We start from the raw sequence: 18,293 nt of genomic DNA, 5'->3' as shown, positions 1-18,293 counted from the left end.
TTAACGTGCCAAAGAACTCAGCTGAAAATGTGCTCCTTCGGTTGCCACCAGAACTCAAGCGCCGCCAAAGTGATGGTATGGGCCGCCATAACAGCCGCTAGTCGCACTCCGCTCATATTAACCGACCGTGGTATCAGAATAAATGCCGAATATTATGGCGATAATATTCTGGAGGTTGTATTAAGGCCTTGGGCACGCAACATTTTGCCGCAGACCTTGGACATTCCAACAGGACTCAGCATCATCGCACTCAGCACGCGTCACCCAAGCATGGTTACAAAATTAGGTTCCTCTCTTCATTTCCAACGTACAATGGCCACCAAAATCTCCAGATACCAATCCGTTGGACTATTGTGTCTGTAGTATTTTAGAAAGCAAGTTTGGTACTAAAAAATTCCAAAGTGTCGATCACCTCAAGCAAGCGCTTCGCCGGGAATGGGCCAAAATACCGGAGAGCCACATTCGGTCAACGGGTGACGGTTTCATTGGCCGTTTGAATACCATAATTCGTCCGAAAGGCAACCAATTCGAGCAAATCTAAACTTTTAAGGTGGGAATACATAAAGCGCTTATCTGACTGGCTTAAGTCATCGGCTGGCTTCTTCGGAAAGCAGCCTAGGGCCAAAATCGAACTAAGTCAACCTAAAACTCCTTTGTTCATCTACGAAGAAGCCAGTCGATGACTTAAGCTAGCCAAAGATGTGCTATATGTATTTCCACCCATGTTACAATGAATTCAAGGTAGGGCAGATCCATGGTACAATGAAGAGAAGGTAGGTCAACTTTGAAAAAATTGCAAGTATAAAGGTCTACCTGTTTGGCTTGTAATGTCAGAATTTGCATTTATTTTGTATAAATAATTGAAAAACGCGATAACTGAATGAAAGGTCAAAACTTCTTTTCTAAATCATGTACTATATATCTCTAAAGGATTATTTCGCTACAAAAACTGTAGATTTTGTAGATGCATACGTTGAAATAAACATTTTGAAAAAACCCGAATTTGAATATTTTCTGAACAATTTTTTTGTTATTGAAAAGAAAACACATACATAAACAAATAAAGATGGCATATTAAGCCAAGAAAATAAAAAAAATTGAAATCATATGGTAGTTCTGCCCTACCTTGAATTCATTGTACCATGGGCAGAACCATGGTAGAATTACAAGGTAACCCTTTCAGGCCAGCTGGTATCAATTTGATATGTCAAAAAATTGTTGTAATTTGAATTCGCCTTCATTTACACATAAGAAAATTGTTGCATGATTTCAAACTTTAACATTGTTATTGATAGAAAATTGAGATTTTACGTTTGTATAGATTATGAGGGAAGAAGTGTATATTCAACATATGGTAGGCATAGGTAATATGGAGATTTGAAATTCGTGGATATTTGAAATAAGTGAAACAGGGAATCAATTTCATATAGGAGATAAACCGATACATGGAATTTCATCATCTTATTTGTACGGATTTTCAACTATGTTATACACTATAGGGCTTCAACAGTGAAAGGTGAATGATTCCAAAGCATATTGTATTGGTATGGGGAACAAAACATTGGCAATTTTTGGGGTGTGATTAAATATTGAGATAATTTTTTTTATTTCAAATTGTTCGAATGTATTAAAGTTATCTATACATAAAAGACTTCCTGTCTGCTATACATTTCATAGCTAAGCAAATAATATGCGTGGACTCACAGTAGACTCAGCCCCTGTATCTTCTGCAATCTTTGATCCAAATCTTAAGTAAGCCTGAGGAGTAAATATACCCTAAAGTACCTTTTAGGTAGTCACTACAGCGAGAAAGCTGATGATGTAGCAAAAGAAAAAAGGCTACACCCCAGAACCACGACAAAACCTAATTTTAAAGCATCAAAACTAATTTTCCGGATATTTTCTTGTAAAGAACATTATCGCTGTTGAATATGAAATAAACGTTGCCAACGTTACCAAGACTGCATGCTGTGTAAGGATGATGAAGAGATAACAACGATTGGACATCTATTATCGCAAATGTCCTTCGTTGGCGCGCTGGAGACTACGATCACTCCATTTCCAGTCTCTGTAATTTTCAAAAATGTTGTATTGAACGTGCTATAATCAAACCAAGGTGCAGCGGCTTCAGCATTACTTTCAATCGATGATGGAAGTTTTGAATGTTTGCTTTTGTAATAGAAAAAACAACAATTTTGAAAATTTTTAATTCAATATTTTCATTGGAAAAATAATTTGCCCCAAATTTTGTACTTCAAATCAATTCGCCCTGACTACAACTTTGACATATCAAGTTTCCAAAAAAGTTGCTTTGTTGTAATTTTCGCCTATGTTGCTACCTGGTATTTCTACCATGGGCAGAACTACCATATGATTTAATTTTTTTATTTTTCTGGCTTAATATGTCAACATTATTTTCAATAATAAAACAAATTGTTCAGAAAATATTCAAATTCGGGTGTTTTCAAAATGCTTATTGCAACGAATGCATCGACAAAATCTACAGTTTTTGTCGCGAAATAAACCATAAGAGATATATAGAACATGCTTTTAAAAAGAAATTTTGACCTTTCATTCAGTTTTCGCGGTTTTAAATTATTTATTCAAAATCAATGCAACAAGTTGTTTGCTTTTTTATTGTTTTGATAGTAATTCTGACATTACAAGCCAAACAGGTAGACCTCTATACTTGCAACTTTTTCAAAGTTAAGCTGGAAATACATAAAGCTCTTATCTGGCTGGCTTAAGTCATCGGCTGGCTTCTTCGGAAATGAACAAAGGAGCCTAGGGCCAAAATCGAACTAGGTCAACCTAAAACTCCTTTGTTCATTTCCGAAGAAGCCAGCCGATAACTTAAGCCAGCCAAATAAGCGCTTTATGTATTCCCAGCTTTAGCCTAACTTGTCTTCATTGTACCATGTTTCCACCCTTATTCTAAAATGTCATGCTATTTCCGACATTTTTTGCTTTCATTCAATCAAAGTTAAAAATGTAAAAAAAATAATGGCGTTTGACTCTGTTGCAGTTTTTTTTATCTCTTGCTGTACATAGTGACGCAGGTTATCATATCTCGCCGCTTGTCTTTTGTTCTTTTCTCTTCTTTTTTATTGTCTTTCATAATTGATTCTTTAATATACAATGATGTTTGGAATTATTTGAATTTTGGCATTTTACCACCCCAACGTCTCACCACCTTTCGGATCCATTTATTTAATCGCCGAATATTTGTATAAACTCCAGGATATTTTGGACGTGCACAGCCAATACCAAACGACACAATACCATAAAGGATTCGTCGTCGAACCAATGGTCCGCCAGAGTCACCCTGGCATGCGTCTTTTTTCGGTTGCGTTGCACAGATCATAAACTTGGTTATTTTCATTCCTTGCTTGTGATATTTTCCTCGACACTTTCGGCGCGACATTTTCTGCAATCCAACGCCTCTTAAACGATTCGGTACCCGTCCATTTTCACTGATTCTACCCCAGCCACTTACGAAAAGTTTTTTCGGCAAACGTCTTCGACTTCGCGCAATAGCAATGGGCCGCACAAAATTGGTAATACGAAATCTGGTGTAAACACGAATTAAGGCAATATCTCGACTTCCGGTGCGAGCACTGTAGCCGGCATGTACAACAACAAGACGAGCCCAGCGTATTTGGCCGCCACGATTAAGATATGGTGAACCGGCTCGAATAGCAAAGCTACCACCTCCTTCAGCGCAATGTGCTGCCGTCACAACCCAGTCAGGGCTTATTAAAGATCCGCCACAAATGAAATATCCATCATTGTATAGAGCAACTTGCCACGGTACCTGACGTATATTAATCGGCTTTCCTCCGACTATCCGTTTATTGTTGCCTTTGTTAAGTTTCGTTTTGGTAATGTAATTGAATCCATCTAGATCCTCTCCCAAAAGTGTAGTGTTTGCAAATTGTCCACTGGCGTTTTCAATTTGTAGAATAAGCCGCACACAGATTAATATGATCTTCAGCCTCCACATCTTGGTGTTGTAATAACTACCAATAACAGTCACCAAAAACTTGAAGGGTGTGCAAGCGAAAATTAAGAAATTCTTGGTAAATTGGGAATACCATTTTGATGTCTGCGGTATTAAAAATGATTAATGTTGTCCAAATATCTACAAACATATTCATATGTGTATGTATGCATGTAACCCATGCTCTTCTCTGGCTTGTAAGAACGATAGCTTCTGGTCTCGTCTCAATCATAAAATGCTAACAAAAAGTAGACAAAAATTTGCATATCAAACCACTGATTGTGTTTGTTGTAAAGATGTTATTAGGTCAGACAGGTCAGTTATATTGGTGATTATTAATAAGTTAATAACTTGCTTAATATTTTGACTCGCAGTCAAGCAAATTTAATGCATGTTAAGACTTGTTAGGCATTTGCAAAACATGCACGGTAGCCAGCGTTCAGATAGAAAGCGTTTAAGAAATTACGCTACTATTTCAAATAAAAGACTGGTGAGAGAGCGTGTATCATCAACACACTTACTTTACTAAGCTATGTAAAAGGTCCTAAAGTCTTGAATATGGTTATTCATATTTTGCCAATAAATGCACCTAATTGTCCTGTCTTTTTTGAAAAGCATGCTTAAAGTACGTTTAGATTTGCGAAATCCATTTGATCATAGCACACACGTCAAATAATATCCAATAGGTTTATGAATACGATTTACGTGACGTTTATGAATACGATTTACGTAAATTGTGGAATTGATTTTTCAAATCACGTGGCTTAAGTAGTCTAACCGTGCTCTTTTGGTGAGAATACATAAAATGCTTTTTTTGAATGGCTACTTTGTAAAAGAACAAAGGAGCGTAGGGTTAGTAAATATAAATTATGGGCCGAAATCGAACTAAGTCAACCTAAAATTCCTTTGCTCTTTTACGAAGAAGCTAGCCATTGACTTAAGCCAGTCAAAAAAACGTTTATGTATTGTCACCTTTAAACCATTAAAAGTAGCTCTTTATGTACTTGCACCTTTAGACTTATTAAATAGCATGGTAGAGGAATACAGGTGGATGCATAAAGGTGGGAATACATAAGGCGCTTATTTGGCTGGCATATGTCATCGGCTGGCTTCTTCGGAAATGAAAAAGGAACCTAGGGCCAAAATCGAACTAAGTTAACCTAAAACTCCTTTGTTCCTTCCAGCCGATGACTTAAGCCATCCAAATAAGCGCTTTATCCGCTTTGAAACATTGAAACGGCAAAAATTGTTTTTAGATTTTTTTAGGTTTTCTTATACAACGCCAATCGGAGGTTGTTATGATATACATTTTTCAACAAATTTTACGAATTTGAATAATTTTTCATTCAAAAGTTTAATTTCAATATTGTTTTGACAGTTTATTGTTCCAACAGCTGTGTCTATACGACTACCTGTATTCCTCTACCGTGCCAAATAGTGTGGCTTTCAACTTTCAATTTTCAGTCTAATTGGCCTTAAAGGTGACAGGCTTAAGTCATTGGCATAGTAAAATTAAGAAGGTAAAGCCATCGTAATTTACCTTGTTAAATTTCACAGCATAAAAAGGGTTCCCATCTCTGATTTTTTATATACAATGGGTTCAAAAATACACATTTTGACAATGAGATGTTGTCAAATGAATAATTTTAAAAAATGAAAACATTTGATTGCATGACTTTATCATGGTCGTAGGGCTGATAAGTATAAATTATGGGATGAAATTGTACTATGTCAACCAAAAGTCCCTTTGTTTTTTTTTTTTTAACGAAAAAGTCAGCCGATGATTTAAACCTGCCACAAAAGGGTATTATGTATTCTCACCCTTATTTTATTGCAGGAAATTACCAGAGCAAAGGTGAGGTTGTCTTAGTTCGATTTTGGCCCTACGCTCTTTGTTCTTTTCCGAAGAAGCCAGCCGGTGGCTTAAGCCATTTAAAAAGCCTTCCATGTACTCTCTTAAGGCTGAAATACATAAAGCGCTTTTCTGGCTGGCTTCTTCGGAAATGAACAAAGGAGCCTAGGGCCAAAATCGAACTAAGTCAACCTAAACCTCCTTTGTTCATCTACGAAGAAGCCAGCCGATGACTTAAGCCAGCCAAATATGCTCTTTATGTATTTCCAGCCTTAAGATGTCGTTAATACAGAATTCATATAGCAGGCATGGTAGAATCATTTTTTTCAAAATTAATAATTTGACAACACCTCATTGTCAAATTTATATTTACAGGGAGATATGAAAAAACAGCAAACAACTTCAGACTGCTGTTATTTCTAAGGCTGGAAATACATAAAGCGCATATTTGGCTGGCTTAAGTCATGGGCTGGCATCTTTGTAGATGAACAAAGGAGTTTTAGGTTGACCTAGTTCGATTTTGGCCCTAGGCTCCTTTGTTCATTTCCGAAGAAGCCAGCCGATGACTTAAGCCAGCCAAATAAGCGCTTTATATATTCCCAGCTTAAGTCACTCGTCCGACAGCTGTTAAAATTATTCCAGTGACAGCTCATTATATTGTTTACAAGCGTACAAAACTATTTTGGTGAAATTTTTCAAGAAAAAAAGTTATTCGTGATGGAATTCAAGCGTGATAGTGTGATTTCTTTATATTTGGCTGGAAAACCACAAGTGGAAATCGTTAGAGCACTCCAGCATTTAAATGTGAATTAATCTTTTGTGTCTCGTACTATCGCTCGTTACCGTAATACTGGTAGCGCAGCCCGACGTCTAGGAAGTGAACGGAATAAAACAGCAACATCAGCAGAAAAGTAAAGAAGCGACGCAGAGGCCGAAAAATGGCTCTTGAGCTGAACATATCACAATATTCCATTCGGCAAATATTGAAAAATGAGATCGGGGTAAAGCCATTAAAAAAAGTGGAAGAACTTACACCGCTACAGAAAGAAAATAGACTCAAAAGAGCTAAAGAGTTGCATCGCTTGGCCGAAAGTGGTGAACTGCCGAATTTGGTTTTCTCCGGTGAGAAAACATTCGTTGTTCAGCAGTTTGTAAACAAACAAAATGATCGTGTTTACTTGCCAAAGAGGTCAGCTGAAAATGTGCACATACGGTTGGCCACCAGAACTCAAGCGCCGGCCATGGTGATGGTGTGGGCTGCCATAACAGCCGAGTGTCGCTCTCCGCTCGTATTAATCGACCGTAGCATCAGAATAAATGGCGAATATTATCGCGAAAATATTCTGGAGGGTGTATTAACGCCTTGGACACGCAAATATTTTGGCCGCAGACCTTGGACATTCCAAGAGGACTCAGCACTCGCCACCCGAGAATGGTTACAAAATTAGGTTCCTTGCTTCTTTTCCAGCTCACAATGGCCACCAAAATCTCCGGATACCAATTCGTTGGACTATTGTGTGTGGAGTATTTTGGAAAGCAAGGTTGGCACTAAAAAATACCAAAGTGTCGATTACCTCAAGCAAAAGCTTCGCCGGGAATGGGCCAAAACTCCACAGAGCAGCATTCGGGCAGCGTGTGACGATTTCATTGGCCGTTTGAAGGCCATAATTCGTGCCAAAGGTGACCAATTCGAACAAATCTAAACTTATTCAAAATTTTGATGCTATTTCCGACATTTTTTGCTTTCGTTTAATAACATTAAAAAAAATGTAAAAATTATGGCGTTTGACTTTGTTGCAGTTTTTTTTATCTCACCCTGTATAAATCCATTGTACACATATCAGAGATGGGATCCTGTTTTCTATGCAGTAAAATTGGACAAGGTAAATTAGAGAAAATTCACAGATGGGAATGCTAATTTTAAATTACATTAGTCATCGACTGACTTCTTCGTAGAGGAATAAAGGAGTTTTAGGTTGACTTAGTTCGACTTTGGCCCTACGATCATTTGTCAGCCCATGACTTAAGCCTTTTTTGTATCCTAATTAAACAATAAATTCTGATAATGTGGGTTAATCCGGATAACATTTTGTATCTGAACGGGCTATAACATACCCCTGTTTTGAACAGGGACTCTATACTTGTATTTTTGACATAAATTATTTTTCCATACTTACTTTTAGTATCTTTTGGTTTGTATGCAAATGTCATATGTATAAAAATCCATTTGCCGAATGAAAACATTTCAACAAGAATATCCACCAATATACATATTTATGCAAAATATTGACTTTTTCTTGCTAATTTTTTACGTTTTTTGGCCACAAATTCGCAATAAATATATGCAAGCACATATATAATTTATGTTATCTGAAATGATTAGTTCGAAGAGATACATAAACAGAATTAAAAACTCAATCAACACTTTACTATGGAATGGAACCAATGGAAATATTTTCCTTTCTTCAGTTTAGTATTTTTCTTCCAATAGTCACAATGCGGTTGGGGACATTTATGATCGGTTTAATAGCATTTTTTGTCCAATATCTCGATCTTACAACAGCACAACTGGCACAAAATGAAAGTTTTTCAGCAGAGCGTAGTGCGAGCGGAGTGCGTATAGTTGGCGGACAGGCAATCAATATACGTCGAGTGCCGTGGCAAGCTGCCGTTCTAAGAAATGGCATTTTTATATGTGGTGGATCCGTAATAAGTCGTGATTGGGTTCTAACGGCTGGTCATTGTGTGGCCCTTGGCGGAGCATTTGCTGTCCGCGCTGGCTCCACCTTTTTATATCGACACGGACAATATAGAGTGGCTAGGTTAGTCGTTCTCCATGCAGCATTCAATCCCAATACATATACCAGTGATATTGGTATGATACGTGTAAGGAACAGTTTTCAACTTACAAGGAATCTCCGACCCATTGCACTTGCTAGACGTGGACGAAGATTGCCCCAACGGTTTTACGTTAGTGGTTGGGGTAGTGTCGCATATGGTGGCTCGACAACGGATCGTTTGAGGGGCGTCACAGTTGCCAGATATAATCGAAATCAGTGTATACAAAGATATCTAAGTACAGGTTTTCTAATTACCAATACAATGCTGTGTGCTGGCCAACCTGGCAGAGATGTGTGTCAAGGTGACTCTGGTGGACCATTAGTTCGAAATCGCATTCAATATGGTATTGTGTCGGTTGGAATGCAGTGTTCAAATCCACCCAGTGTTTTTACAAATGTCAGGATAATGAACCATTGGATAAGGCGCAATGTAAATCGCTGGGGAGGAAGAATGCCAAGATTTATGTAGTTGTTGCTTTTGTTGTTACTCACAAAAATAAAAAGTTAAATAAAAATATTTTTAATCAAATGTATATGTCATGGTGAAATTAATATTAATATCCATCTTTGCATTTTCTGTAATGTATCTTGATAAATTTCACTGCATAGAAAACAGGTTCCCATCTCTGATTTGTGTATATACAATGGATTTATCCATGGTAAAATTAAAAAGGTAAAGTCATTTCATTTTTTCTGCATTTTCTGTAATTGACCTTGTCAAATTTTACTGCATAAAAAACAGGTTCCCATCTCTGATACGCGTATGTAAAATGGATTTATAAATATACATTTTAACAATGAGATGCTGTCAAATTATTAAATTTTAAAAAAAATTGTAAACATATGATTGCATGACTTTACCTTTTTAATTCTACCATGTATATATGTCTAATAAACTGGAAAGCCATCGTGACATCGTACTAAGGCATATTAGTGTAAAGGAAAACAAAGGGCAGTATTTGAGTGGGGCTCTGACATTACTTTATGATATGTCACCAAAAATGTCATGCTGACTATTGTTCGTCATATTCAAATTGAGAAGGTATAGACGTTTTTTCTGGTATAAGTCATCGGCTGTTTTTTGGAAAAGAACAAAGAAATTAGGTTGACCCAGTTGAAATTGAAAGAACAAAGGAGTGTAGGATGAACAAGTATAAATTATCAACAGAAATTGAACTAAATCAACCTAAAAATCCTTTGTTCTTTTACGAAGAAAACAGCCGATGACTTAAGATGAGATTGGCTTAAGTCTTCGTAGAGGAACAAAGAAGTTTCAAGTTGACTTAGTTCGATTTTGGTACTACGCTCCTTTCTTCTTTTCCGAGGAAACTAACCAATGACTTAAGTTTGTTAAAAAAGCGTTTTACATTTAAGCCTTACCTTTAAGCCATTCAAAAAGCTCTTTTTATGTGCTTACATCTTTAGACCAGCAAAAAAGCTTTAATGTGCAAATACATAAAAGGCTTTTCTAACTGGCTTAAATCACTGGCGGGTTTCTTCGTAAAAGAACAAAGTCGATGTAAAATTCTTTTGTTCTTTTACGAAGAAGCCAGCTGATGACTAAAGCGTGTAAATTATTTTTTCAGCTTTTAGTCAGATAACCAATGAAGGTGCAAGTACGTAGAAGACTTTTTATAGGGGTTAAAGGTGAGAATACATAAAATGTTTTTTTGACTGTCTTCTTCGGAAAAGAACAAAGGAGCGTAAGCTCAAAATCGAACTAAGTCAACCTAAAACTCCTTTGTCCTCTACAAAGAAGCCAGCCGATGACTTAAGCCAGTCAAAAAAGCGTTTTATGTTCTCTTACCTTAAGTTGTCGGCTCACTTCTTCGTAAAAGAACATTTTAAATTGACTTGGTTCAATTTCGGCCCAAAATTTAAGGTAGCCGAAGAAGCCAGCCGATGACTTAAGCTGGGAATACATAAAGCGCTTATTTGGCTGGCTTAAGTCATCGGCTGGCTTCTTCGGAAATGAACAAAGGAGCCTAGGGCCAAAATCGAACTAGGTCAACCTAAAACTCCTTTGTTCATCTACGAAGAAGCCAGCCAAATATGCGCTTTATGTAGTTCCAGCCTTAAGCTGGGAATACATAAAGCGCTTATTTGGCTGGCTTCTTCGGAAATGAACAAAGAAGCCTAGGGCCAAAATCGAACTAAGTCAACCTAAAACTCCTTTATTCATCTACAAGGAAGCCAGCCACATAAGCGCTTTGTGTGTTCCCACCTATAAGGTGCGAATACATAAAACTCTTTTTTGACAAAGAAGTTTTAGGTTGACTTAGTTCGTTCTTGGCCCTACGCTCTTTTGCTCTTTTTCGAAGAAGCCAGCCGATGACTTAAGCCAGTTAAAAAAAGCGTTTTATGTATTCTCACCTTTAAGCTAGTCAAAAAAACATTTTTGGTATTCTACAAATATAAAAATATTAGAAGAAAGAAGATCTCAGATAAAAAAAGAATTCGTTGCATTTGTGATTGGCAATTTGAAGTTTTATGATACTAGTTTTAGGGTTATGTTTTTCAATTTTTATCGTTCTGCACTACCTTGTAATTATTGCATCAGGGTTGCTTTGTATTTTGAAAACACAGAGAAAAATTATTGTCCTATTCCAGAACCTGCAAGAATTTACTTGTTTTGCAATTTTTTTCGATATCAAAAATAGGTTATCGTAGTAAAAAAATTTACATTCTTGCAGTTCTGGAACAGACCATATGTCATAATTAACAAGACTTTTTGCATTTGCATCATTATTTTTTTAGAATACTTAATACCAGAATACTTAATCTAATATAATAGGTGTTTGACCGCCATGCTTCAGCACTACATTCTGAATCCATTTGTATTGTTTGCGAACATCCGTATAGAGGCCAAGCGTATTTGGCCGATTACACTCTACATCCAGAGTAACTATGCCATAAAGTATGCCATCGTGTACCAGAGGACTGCCGGAATCAGCTTGGCACAAACCTACACCAGTTGAATTTCCACAGATCATTTTTTTCGTAATTGGATATACGTCATCATATAATTTGCGGCAAACTCTGAGCGGCACAGTGGTAATTCTTGCAGCACCCAAAGACAATTCTGGTCCATTATTTTCTTCAATACTCGCCCAGCCAGTTACTATAGTGTTTCGAGGAAATTTGGAAAACTCAGTGGATAAGCTGAGCGGTAATACACCTGAAGACCATTGAAATGGTTTATTGACTTGCAGCATTGCTATATCGTTGTCCAGGGACCTGATTTTAAAACGTCTATTTATGACCACAGTGGTAATGTGACGAATTTCACCACCTTTTCGGCAGTCTGTAGTCCCGAATCGTATGCCAAAACTTCCACCACCATTGACGCAATGGGCCGCTGTCACAATCCAATCACGGCTGACAATTGAACCCGCACAAATAAAGTAATTATTACGAAATAATGCAACATGGTAAGGGGCTTCTTCTATTTTCAACACTCGACTTCCAATAAGTTTGTGTTTTTCACTAGCTTTACTATCGCCAACCGGCTCTACATCGAATGGTCCACTTGAATTGTCATTTAGAGATTTGAAAGCATTCACACCTTCTGGGCTCCCTTCCTCCAACCGAGCTTCGGTACTATTGGTATTGCTGCTGTCGCCCACATTGTTTGAGAAATTCGTATCAAACGTTCCACTCGAATTTGAAGATTTACTATCGAAATCATCTTCAGCGTTATTGAGATGAAAACTCCAACTTATCAATAATATTGTAATAAATTTAACGGAATTCATCTTTACCGATGAACGACACCTGTCTGAATAATTTTTGCAGATTTTGATGCAGATATTGACACAAACTAAATACACTTTAAATTTTCACCACAAAAGAATTTGAATTTAATGCGAATATTTAGCATAAATTAATATTTAAACATGCGAACAACCAGCAGATAATCATCATAATTATTCAAAAGTGCGAAAATAGCTAACTGTAAAAAATAATAAATATACAATTTGCAAGCGGTGTGGGATGTAGAACCAAAAGTTATTTAGGTGAAATCGTTATTTTATATTTTAAAAATATGAGGATTATCTTTAGTGGATTTTAAAATCTATAATAAGTAAATAATAACGGAGATATATTCAAAATCCCACCCATGGTAGAAAAATACAGGTAGATGCATCAACGCTTGGGAGCATATAATAAGTAAATAATAACGGAGATATATTCAAAGTCCCACCCATGGTAGAAAAATACAGGTAGATGCATCAACGCTTGGGAGCATTGATATGTCAAAAATTTTTAAATTTCTTTTCAAATATAAGTAGATTTTTAAATGTTTTCTTATACGACAAAAATCGTGGGTTGTAAAGATATGCATTTTTCAACAATTTTTACAAATTTAAATAATTTTTCATTCAACATTTTTAATTCCAAAATTGGTTTGACAGTTCATTGTCCCAGCAGCTGCGTCGATGCGTCTACCTATATTCTTCTACCATGGTCCCACCCATGGCATAATGAAGAAGGTAACATCAACATCAATCATAATTTTTTCAAAATTACACATTTGACAGCACCGCATTGTTGAAATGTTTATTCATAAATCCATTGTATATACACATATCAGAGATGGGAATCTGTTTTCAATGAAGTCATATTTGACAGAAAACGAATAGCCCGATGTTCTTATTAGAAATGAGACTACATTGAAATAATTTTACCACTTTACCATATCATGGTACAATTAAATAAAGGTAACCCCATTAAAAAATTAATATCCTGCTCGGCATGTTTCTGTAATTTACCTTGTCAACATTGGTTCCCATCTCTGACTTGAATAAATATAATGGATTTAAGGTGATAATACATGAAACGCTCCTTTGGCTGGCTTCTTCGGGTGGGAACAAAGGAGTTGAGTTGACTTAGTTTGGCCCTACGCTCCTTTTTTATGTTCCGAAGAAGCCAGCCGATGACTTAAGCTGGGAATACATAAAGCGCTTATTTGGCTGGCTTCTTCGGAAATGAACAAAGGAGCCTAGGGCTAAAATCGAACTAGGTCAACCTAAAACTCCTTTGTTCATTTACGAAGAAGCCAGCCAAATATGCGCTTTATGTATTCCCAGCCTTAAGCCATTCAAAAAAGCCTTTTGTACTTTCACCTCTACTTCTAAAAGCATTATCAGACGGAATTAATGTTACATACTTGGTCTGTCCCAGAATTGCAAGAATGTAAAATTTTTTACTATAATAACCGATTTTTCATTTATGATATCGAAAAAAATGCAAAAATTGTAGATTCTTGCTCTTCTTGTTCTGGAACATATTACTTTTCACACTCTAAAAAATCATATTTTTCAATTTGTTTTTTAAGATTTCACAAATTAATGCATAAAATTGTCTGTTTTTTCATTATTCTAATTCTGGACATTGTTAACTAAAATATAATGCGGAAAAAATTATAAATATGTAAATTACGCAAAAAAATACTACACACCTTTTATTTATTTTTTCAGAAATTCGTCAAAAAACGATACTTTTTTGCAAAGGTGAGAATACATAAACGCTTTTTTGACTAGCTTTTGGCTGGCTTCTTCGGAAAATAACACAGGAGCGTAGGGCCAAAATCGAACTAAGACAACCTACAACTCCTTTGTTCCTCAACGAAAAAGCCAGCTGATGATTTAAGCCAGTCAAAAAAGCGTTTTATGTATTCCCACCTTAAGTTATGCTTTGTATTGCTCTCTTTTATAGTTTTACAAGAACTTTTATGGTAGATTGTATTGTGTCAATAAAGCAGGGTGTTGGTCGAAGCTGAACAAAATATTATACATATGAAGTAAAAGCGGTAGTAGTGGAGATTTTTCCTTAACACAAAGGGGACCTACAATACCATTTGTAGAGGAAATATGAAATATATATTGAAAAAAAAAACTTTTAATAATAGGACCAAATTAAAGTTACTAAATAGATATCATGCCTATCAACGAAATCCTACAAATATCAACATGCGTGTACCAGGAATCGTGCATTTCACAACTGAAATTTTGTTCATGTATCACACGATATGTGCAACTTCTACACATGTAAAAACATTTCTTCTAATAGAGCCTTAAAAGAGAGATATTACTAAAAAGAACGGAACGGAAAACTAGTAACAATACCGAAATAGGGTTTACTGGTTTAAGTTATCGGCTAGCTTTTTCGGAAAAGAACAAGGTATCATAGGGATCGACGACTTAAGTTAAGCATGGTAGAAGGATATAGGTAGATGCATCAATGTTTGAAAACATTGATATGTCTAAATTTTTAAAATGTTTTATCAAAACTACATATATTTTTAAATGTTTTCTTATAAGACGCAAATCTGTGATTGTTATAATATGAATTTTTCAACAACTTATACAAATTTCAATAATTTTTCATTCAATATTTTCAATTCCAAAATCGGTTTGACAGTTCATTGTCCCAGCAGCTGTGTCGATGCGACTACCTGTATTCTTCTATCATGAAGTTAAGTTAGAACAAGACAACAATAGTTCTAAGTATAGCATGTTAACAATTCGCTTTGTAAACCTAAGAATGAAGAAGACTCAAATAAGAAATTACTTACTATATTATGTACCGCCAAACAGCACACAAAAGATGGCGTCCCATTTGCCGGTACATAACTACTACTTACTCATGCGTTTTATGTATTCCCACCTATATTGACAGATTTGTTGTTTGCGTACATTGTACATGTCATGGTAGAAGAATATAGGTAGATGCATTAACGCGTGGGAACATTGATATGTCAACATTTTCAAAATGTTTTGTCAAAAATAAGTAGATTTTTAAACGTTTCCTTATACGACGCAAATCGGAGGTTGTTATAATATGCATTTTTCAACAATTTTTATAAATTTCAATAATTTTTTCATTCAACATTTTTAATTCTAAAATCAGATTGACAGTTCATTGTCCCAGCAGCTGTGTCGATGCGACTACCTGTATTCATCTACCATGGTACATGTATACCATGGTACAATAAGGAGGTAGAAAAGCTTCGTAAAACTACAGAAATACAGCCCGCTTCCTGCCAAATTTGCATGCAAACAAATTATTTTCATTTATTCAATATTTTCCTCATTTTTAAAAGCAGACCACGCGAAATATGAAAGAACTGCCTGTTTTTCTTTCCAAAATATGATCTAAATAGGTCGATCTTTCAATTACATGGCAAAAATTCGCGAATAGCTTCAATGCGCGTCCCGCAATGTACGTTTCTTCCAGTAATTAATTTTGAAAATATTTTCTTTTAATTCTTCAAAACAATAAATACATACACAAAATTGGCAGAAGCCGGGCACACTTAGGAAAAAAATTGAAATCAGCTGGTAGCTCTACCTTACCTTTTTATTGTACCATGCATGTATACCATGGTACAGTGAATACAAGGTGGGCTAACTCTGAAAAAATTGCAAGTATAGAGGTCTACCTGTTTGGCTTGTAATGTCAGAATCACTAACAAAACAATAAAAAAGCAAAAAACTTGTTGCATTGATTTTGAATAAATGATTTAAAACCGCGAAAACTGAATGAAAGGTCAAAATTTCTTTTTAAAATCATGTTCTATATATCTCTTATGGTTTATTTCGCGACAAAAACTGCAGACTTTGTCGATGCATATGTTGCAATAAGCATTTTGAAAACACCCGAATTTGAATATTTTCTGAACAATTTTTTTATTATTGAAAATAATACGCACACATAAACAAATGAAGTTGACATATTAAGCCAGAAAAATGAAAAAAAAATTAAATTATATGGTAGTTCTGCCCTACCTTGAATTCATTGTACCATAATGTATACCATGTTAGAATCAAGAAGATAAAGTCATTTCAAATAAGCATTTCCATCTTTGTATTTTCTGTAAGTATTTTCACCGAAGGTCGGCCTTTTTATCATGATTAAAACAGCTTTTTTTCTAGGGAGAAACCCGTACTTCCTGTGAAATGGGGTCTGGAAGAATTCCAAAATGGTACTGCATTTTCCAATTCTCTTTAAATTTCGTACATCACAATCGGATATGATGAACGCATAGAACGGACCTCTCCTGTTTGTACCTTCCCCAGAGGTCAAAATTTTGAATAACAATGACTCCCATAAAAGGCAATTTGAACGGCACACTCCCAAAATTCCATGAATACAGGATCTAGTGTGGAAATGGGATACATCGGTCCTTCTGGTTCCTTCTGTGGAGAGAAAGTTGTCGTCAAACACGAGATCACTTCTGTTGATACCTCCACCACAACGGGTAAAAATTTTGTAAACCCATAAACCTCACAAAATGTAAAAGAATCATTCTATTCGTGTCAAACTTTGCGAATCCCAGTACGTCTGCATACACAATAGGTATGTCTGGTTACCCTAAAATTTGTAACAATTGTTACAAATTGTTACTGGAAGTCGTCTGTTAACCCGAAAGTTCTGCAAAAGAGAGCGGTTGGAGAGAGACATTTTGACAGTTCTTTCAGTGAGAGTTTGCAAATTCTTGCTGGACAAATTTTTTCTTGCAATCTCTTGCAACTCTTCTTCTCATTCATCGACATTCAATCAGATGTTTTCTATTGTTTATTTATTTCTTTTTGTGATTTTAATTTGAAAATATTGTTTTGGAATTAGCAAGATTAATTGTTTTTGGAGAACAACTTTACAAAATGTGAAAAAAGTAAATATTAATATGTAATAAGAAAATAAAATACTATTTCCAGCATTTTTAGACAAATGCCATTAGCAACAGGTTTAAAAGATTCCGCGGAACACACCATATCTATCTTCCTTTTATTGCTCATATTTTTATTTTATTGTCAATTTCCTTTTTATTTATAAAACTTGCGAAACTGGTGGTTTTATTCGTTTTATTCTTTTAATGGGGGACAAATTGGTTTGTTTTGACAAATCAGCTGATTAGTTGCAAGCTTCTGCAGGAATACCGTCTGTTTACTTTTCGCAATTTCCTTGCAAAAGAGAATAAAACTACCTTACTCTCTCAAAAAGATGTTGCTGGACAATTCCTGCAGGAAAAGTAACCAGACACACCTATTATTGTAACTAAATACAGTCACACATTCAGAATTTTATTGGAATCGAACATACATAACGTGGTTGGTGTATCAAATAAACGAAATCTGTCGAAAATATATATGGGAGCTATATCCAAATCTCCGATTTAAATATAAGTTGGCAAATTTATTTTTTGACAAATTCCTTCACTCATTCCAAATTACATTGTAATCGAACATACATATCGTGTTTGGTGCACCAAAAAGTGCAAGAACTTACACCTCAAAAGAAAGAATATAGACTCAAAAGAGCTAAAGAGTTGCTTCGCTTGGCCAAAAGTGGTGAATTGCCGAATTTGGTTTTCTCCGATGATAAAACATTCGTTGTCCAGCAGTTTGTAAACAAACAAAATGATCGTGTTTACTTGCCAAAGAGGTCAGCTGAAAATGTGCACATACGGTTGGCCACCAGAACTCAAGCGCCGGCCATGGTGATGGTGTGGGCAGCCATAACAGCCGATGGCCGCTCTCCGCTCGTAATAAATGTCGAATATTATAGCGAAAATATTTTGGAGAGTGTATTAAAGTCT

General features: G+C 35.8%; 3 protein-coding genes across 3 annotated transcripts; 1 reads left to right on the top strand and 2 right to left on the bottom strand.

The window, feature by feature from the left end:
- Positions 1-3,151: 3,151 nt before the first annotated feature.
- On the bottom strand, positions 3,152-4,003 carry LOC131806857 (trypsin alpha-3-like). The gene has a single exon (XM_059131655.1). It carries the CDS (start codon positions 4,001-4,003, stop codon positions 3,152-3,154), a length of 852 nt encoding a protein of 283 aa, XP_058987638.1.
- Positions 4,004-8,348: 4,345 nt separating this feature from the next.
- On the top strand, positions 8,349-9,161 carry LOC101901064 (trypsin alpha-like). Its single transcript, XM_005176904.3, has one exon. The coding sequence runs from the start codon at positions 8,349-8,351 to the stop codon at positions 9,159-9,161; it is 813 nt and encodes a 270-aa protein (XP_005176961.2).
- A 2,293-nt stretch (positions 9,162-11,454) lies between these two features.
- On the bottom strand, positions 11,455-12,447 carry LOC131806856 (vitellin-degrading protease-like). The gene has a single exon (XM_059131654.1). It carries the CDS (start codon positions 12,445-12,447, stop codon positions 11,470-11,472), a length of 978 nt encoding a protein of 325 aa, XP_058987637.1. The 3' UTR covers positions 11,455-11,469.
- Positions 12,448-18,293: the final 5,846 nt, after the last annotated feature.

This window comes from Musca domestica, unplaced genomic scaffold (genome assembly GCF_030504385.1).
Source record: "Musca domestica strain aabys unplaced genomic scaffold, Musca_domestica.polishedcontigs.V.1.1 9, whole genome shotgun sequence".
NCBI classification, from domain to species: Eukaryota; Metazoa; Arthropoda; class Insecta; order Diptera; family Muscidae; genus Musca; species Musca domestica.
The sequence above is the reverse complement of the archived record's forward strand: the minus strand, read 5'-3'. Positions and strand labels throughout refer to the sequence as shown.

Excerpts from the sequence above, each read along its gene's own strand:
- LOC131806857 (XM_059131655.1), bottom strand. The coding sequence starts at position 4,003 with ATGTGGAGGCTGAAGATCATATTAATCTGTGTGCGGCTTATTCTACAA.
- LOC101901064 (XM_005176904.3), top strand. The coding sequence starts at position 8,349 with ATGCGGTTGGGGACATTTATGATCGGTTTAATAGCATTTTTTGTCCAA.
- LOC131806856 (XM_059131654.1), bottom strand. The coding sequence starts at position 12,447 with ATGAATTCCGTTAAATTTATTACAATATTATTGATAAGTTGGAGTTTT.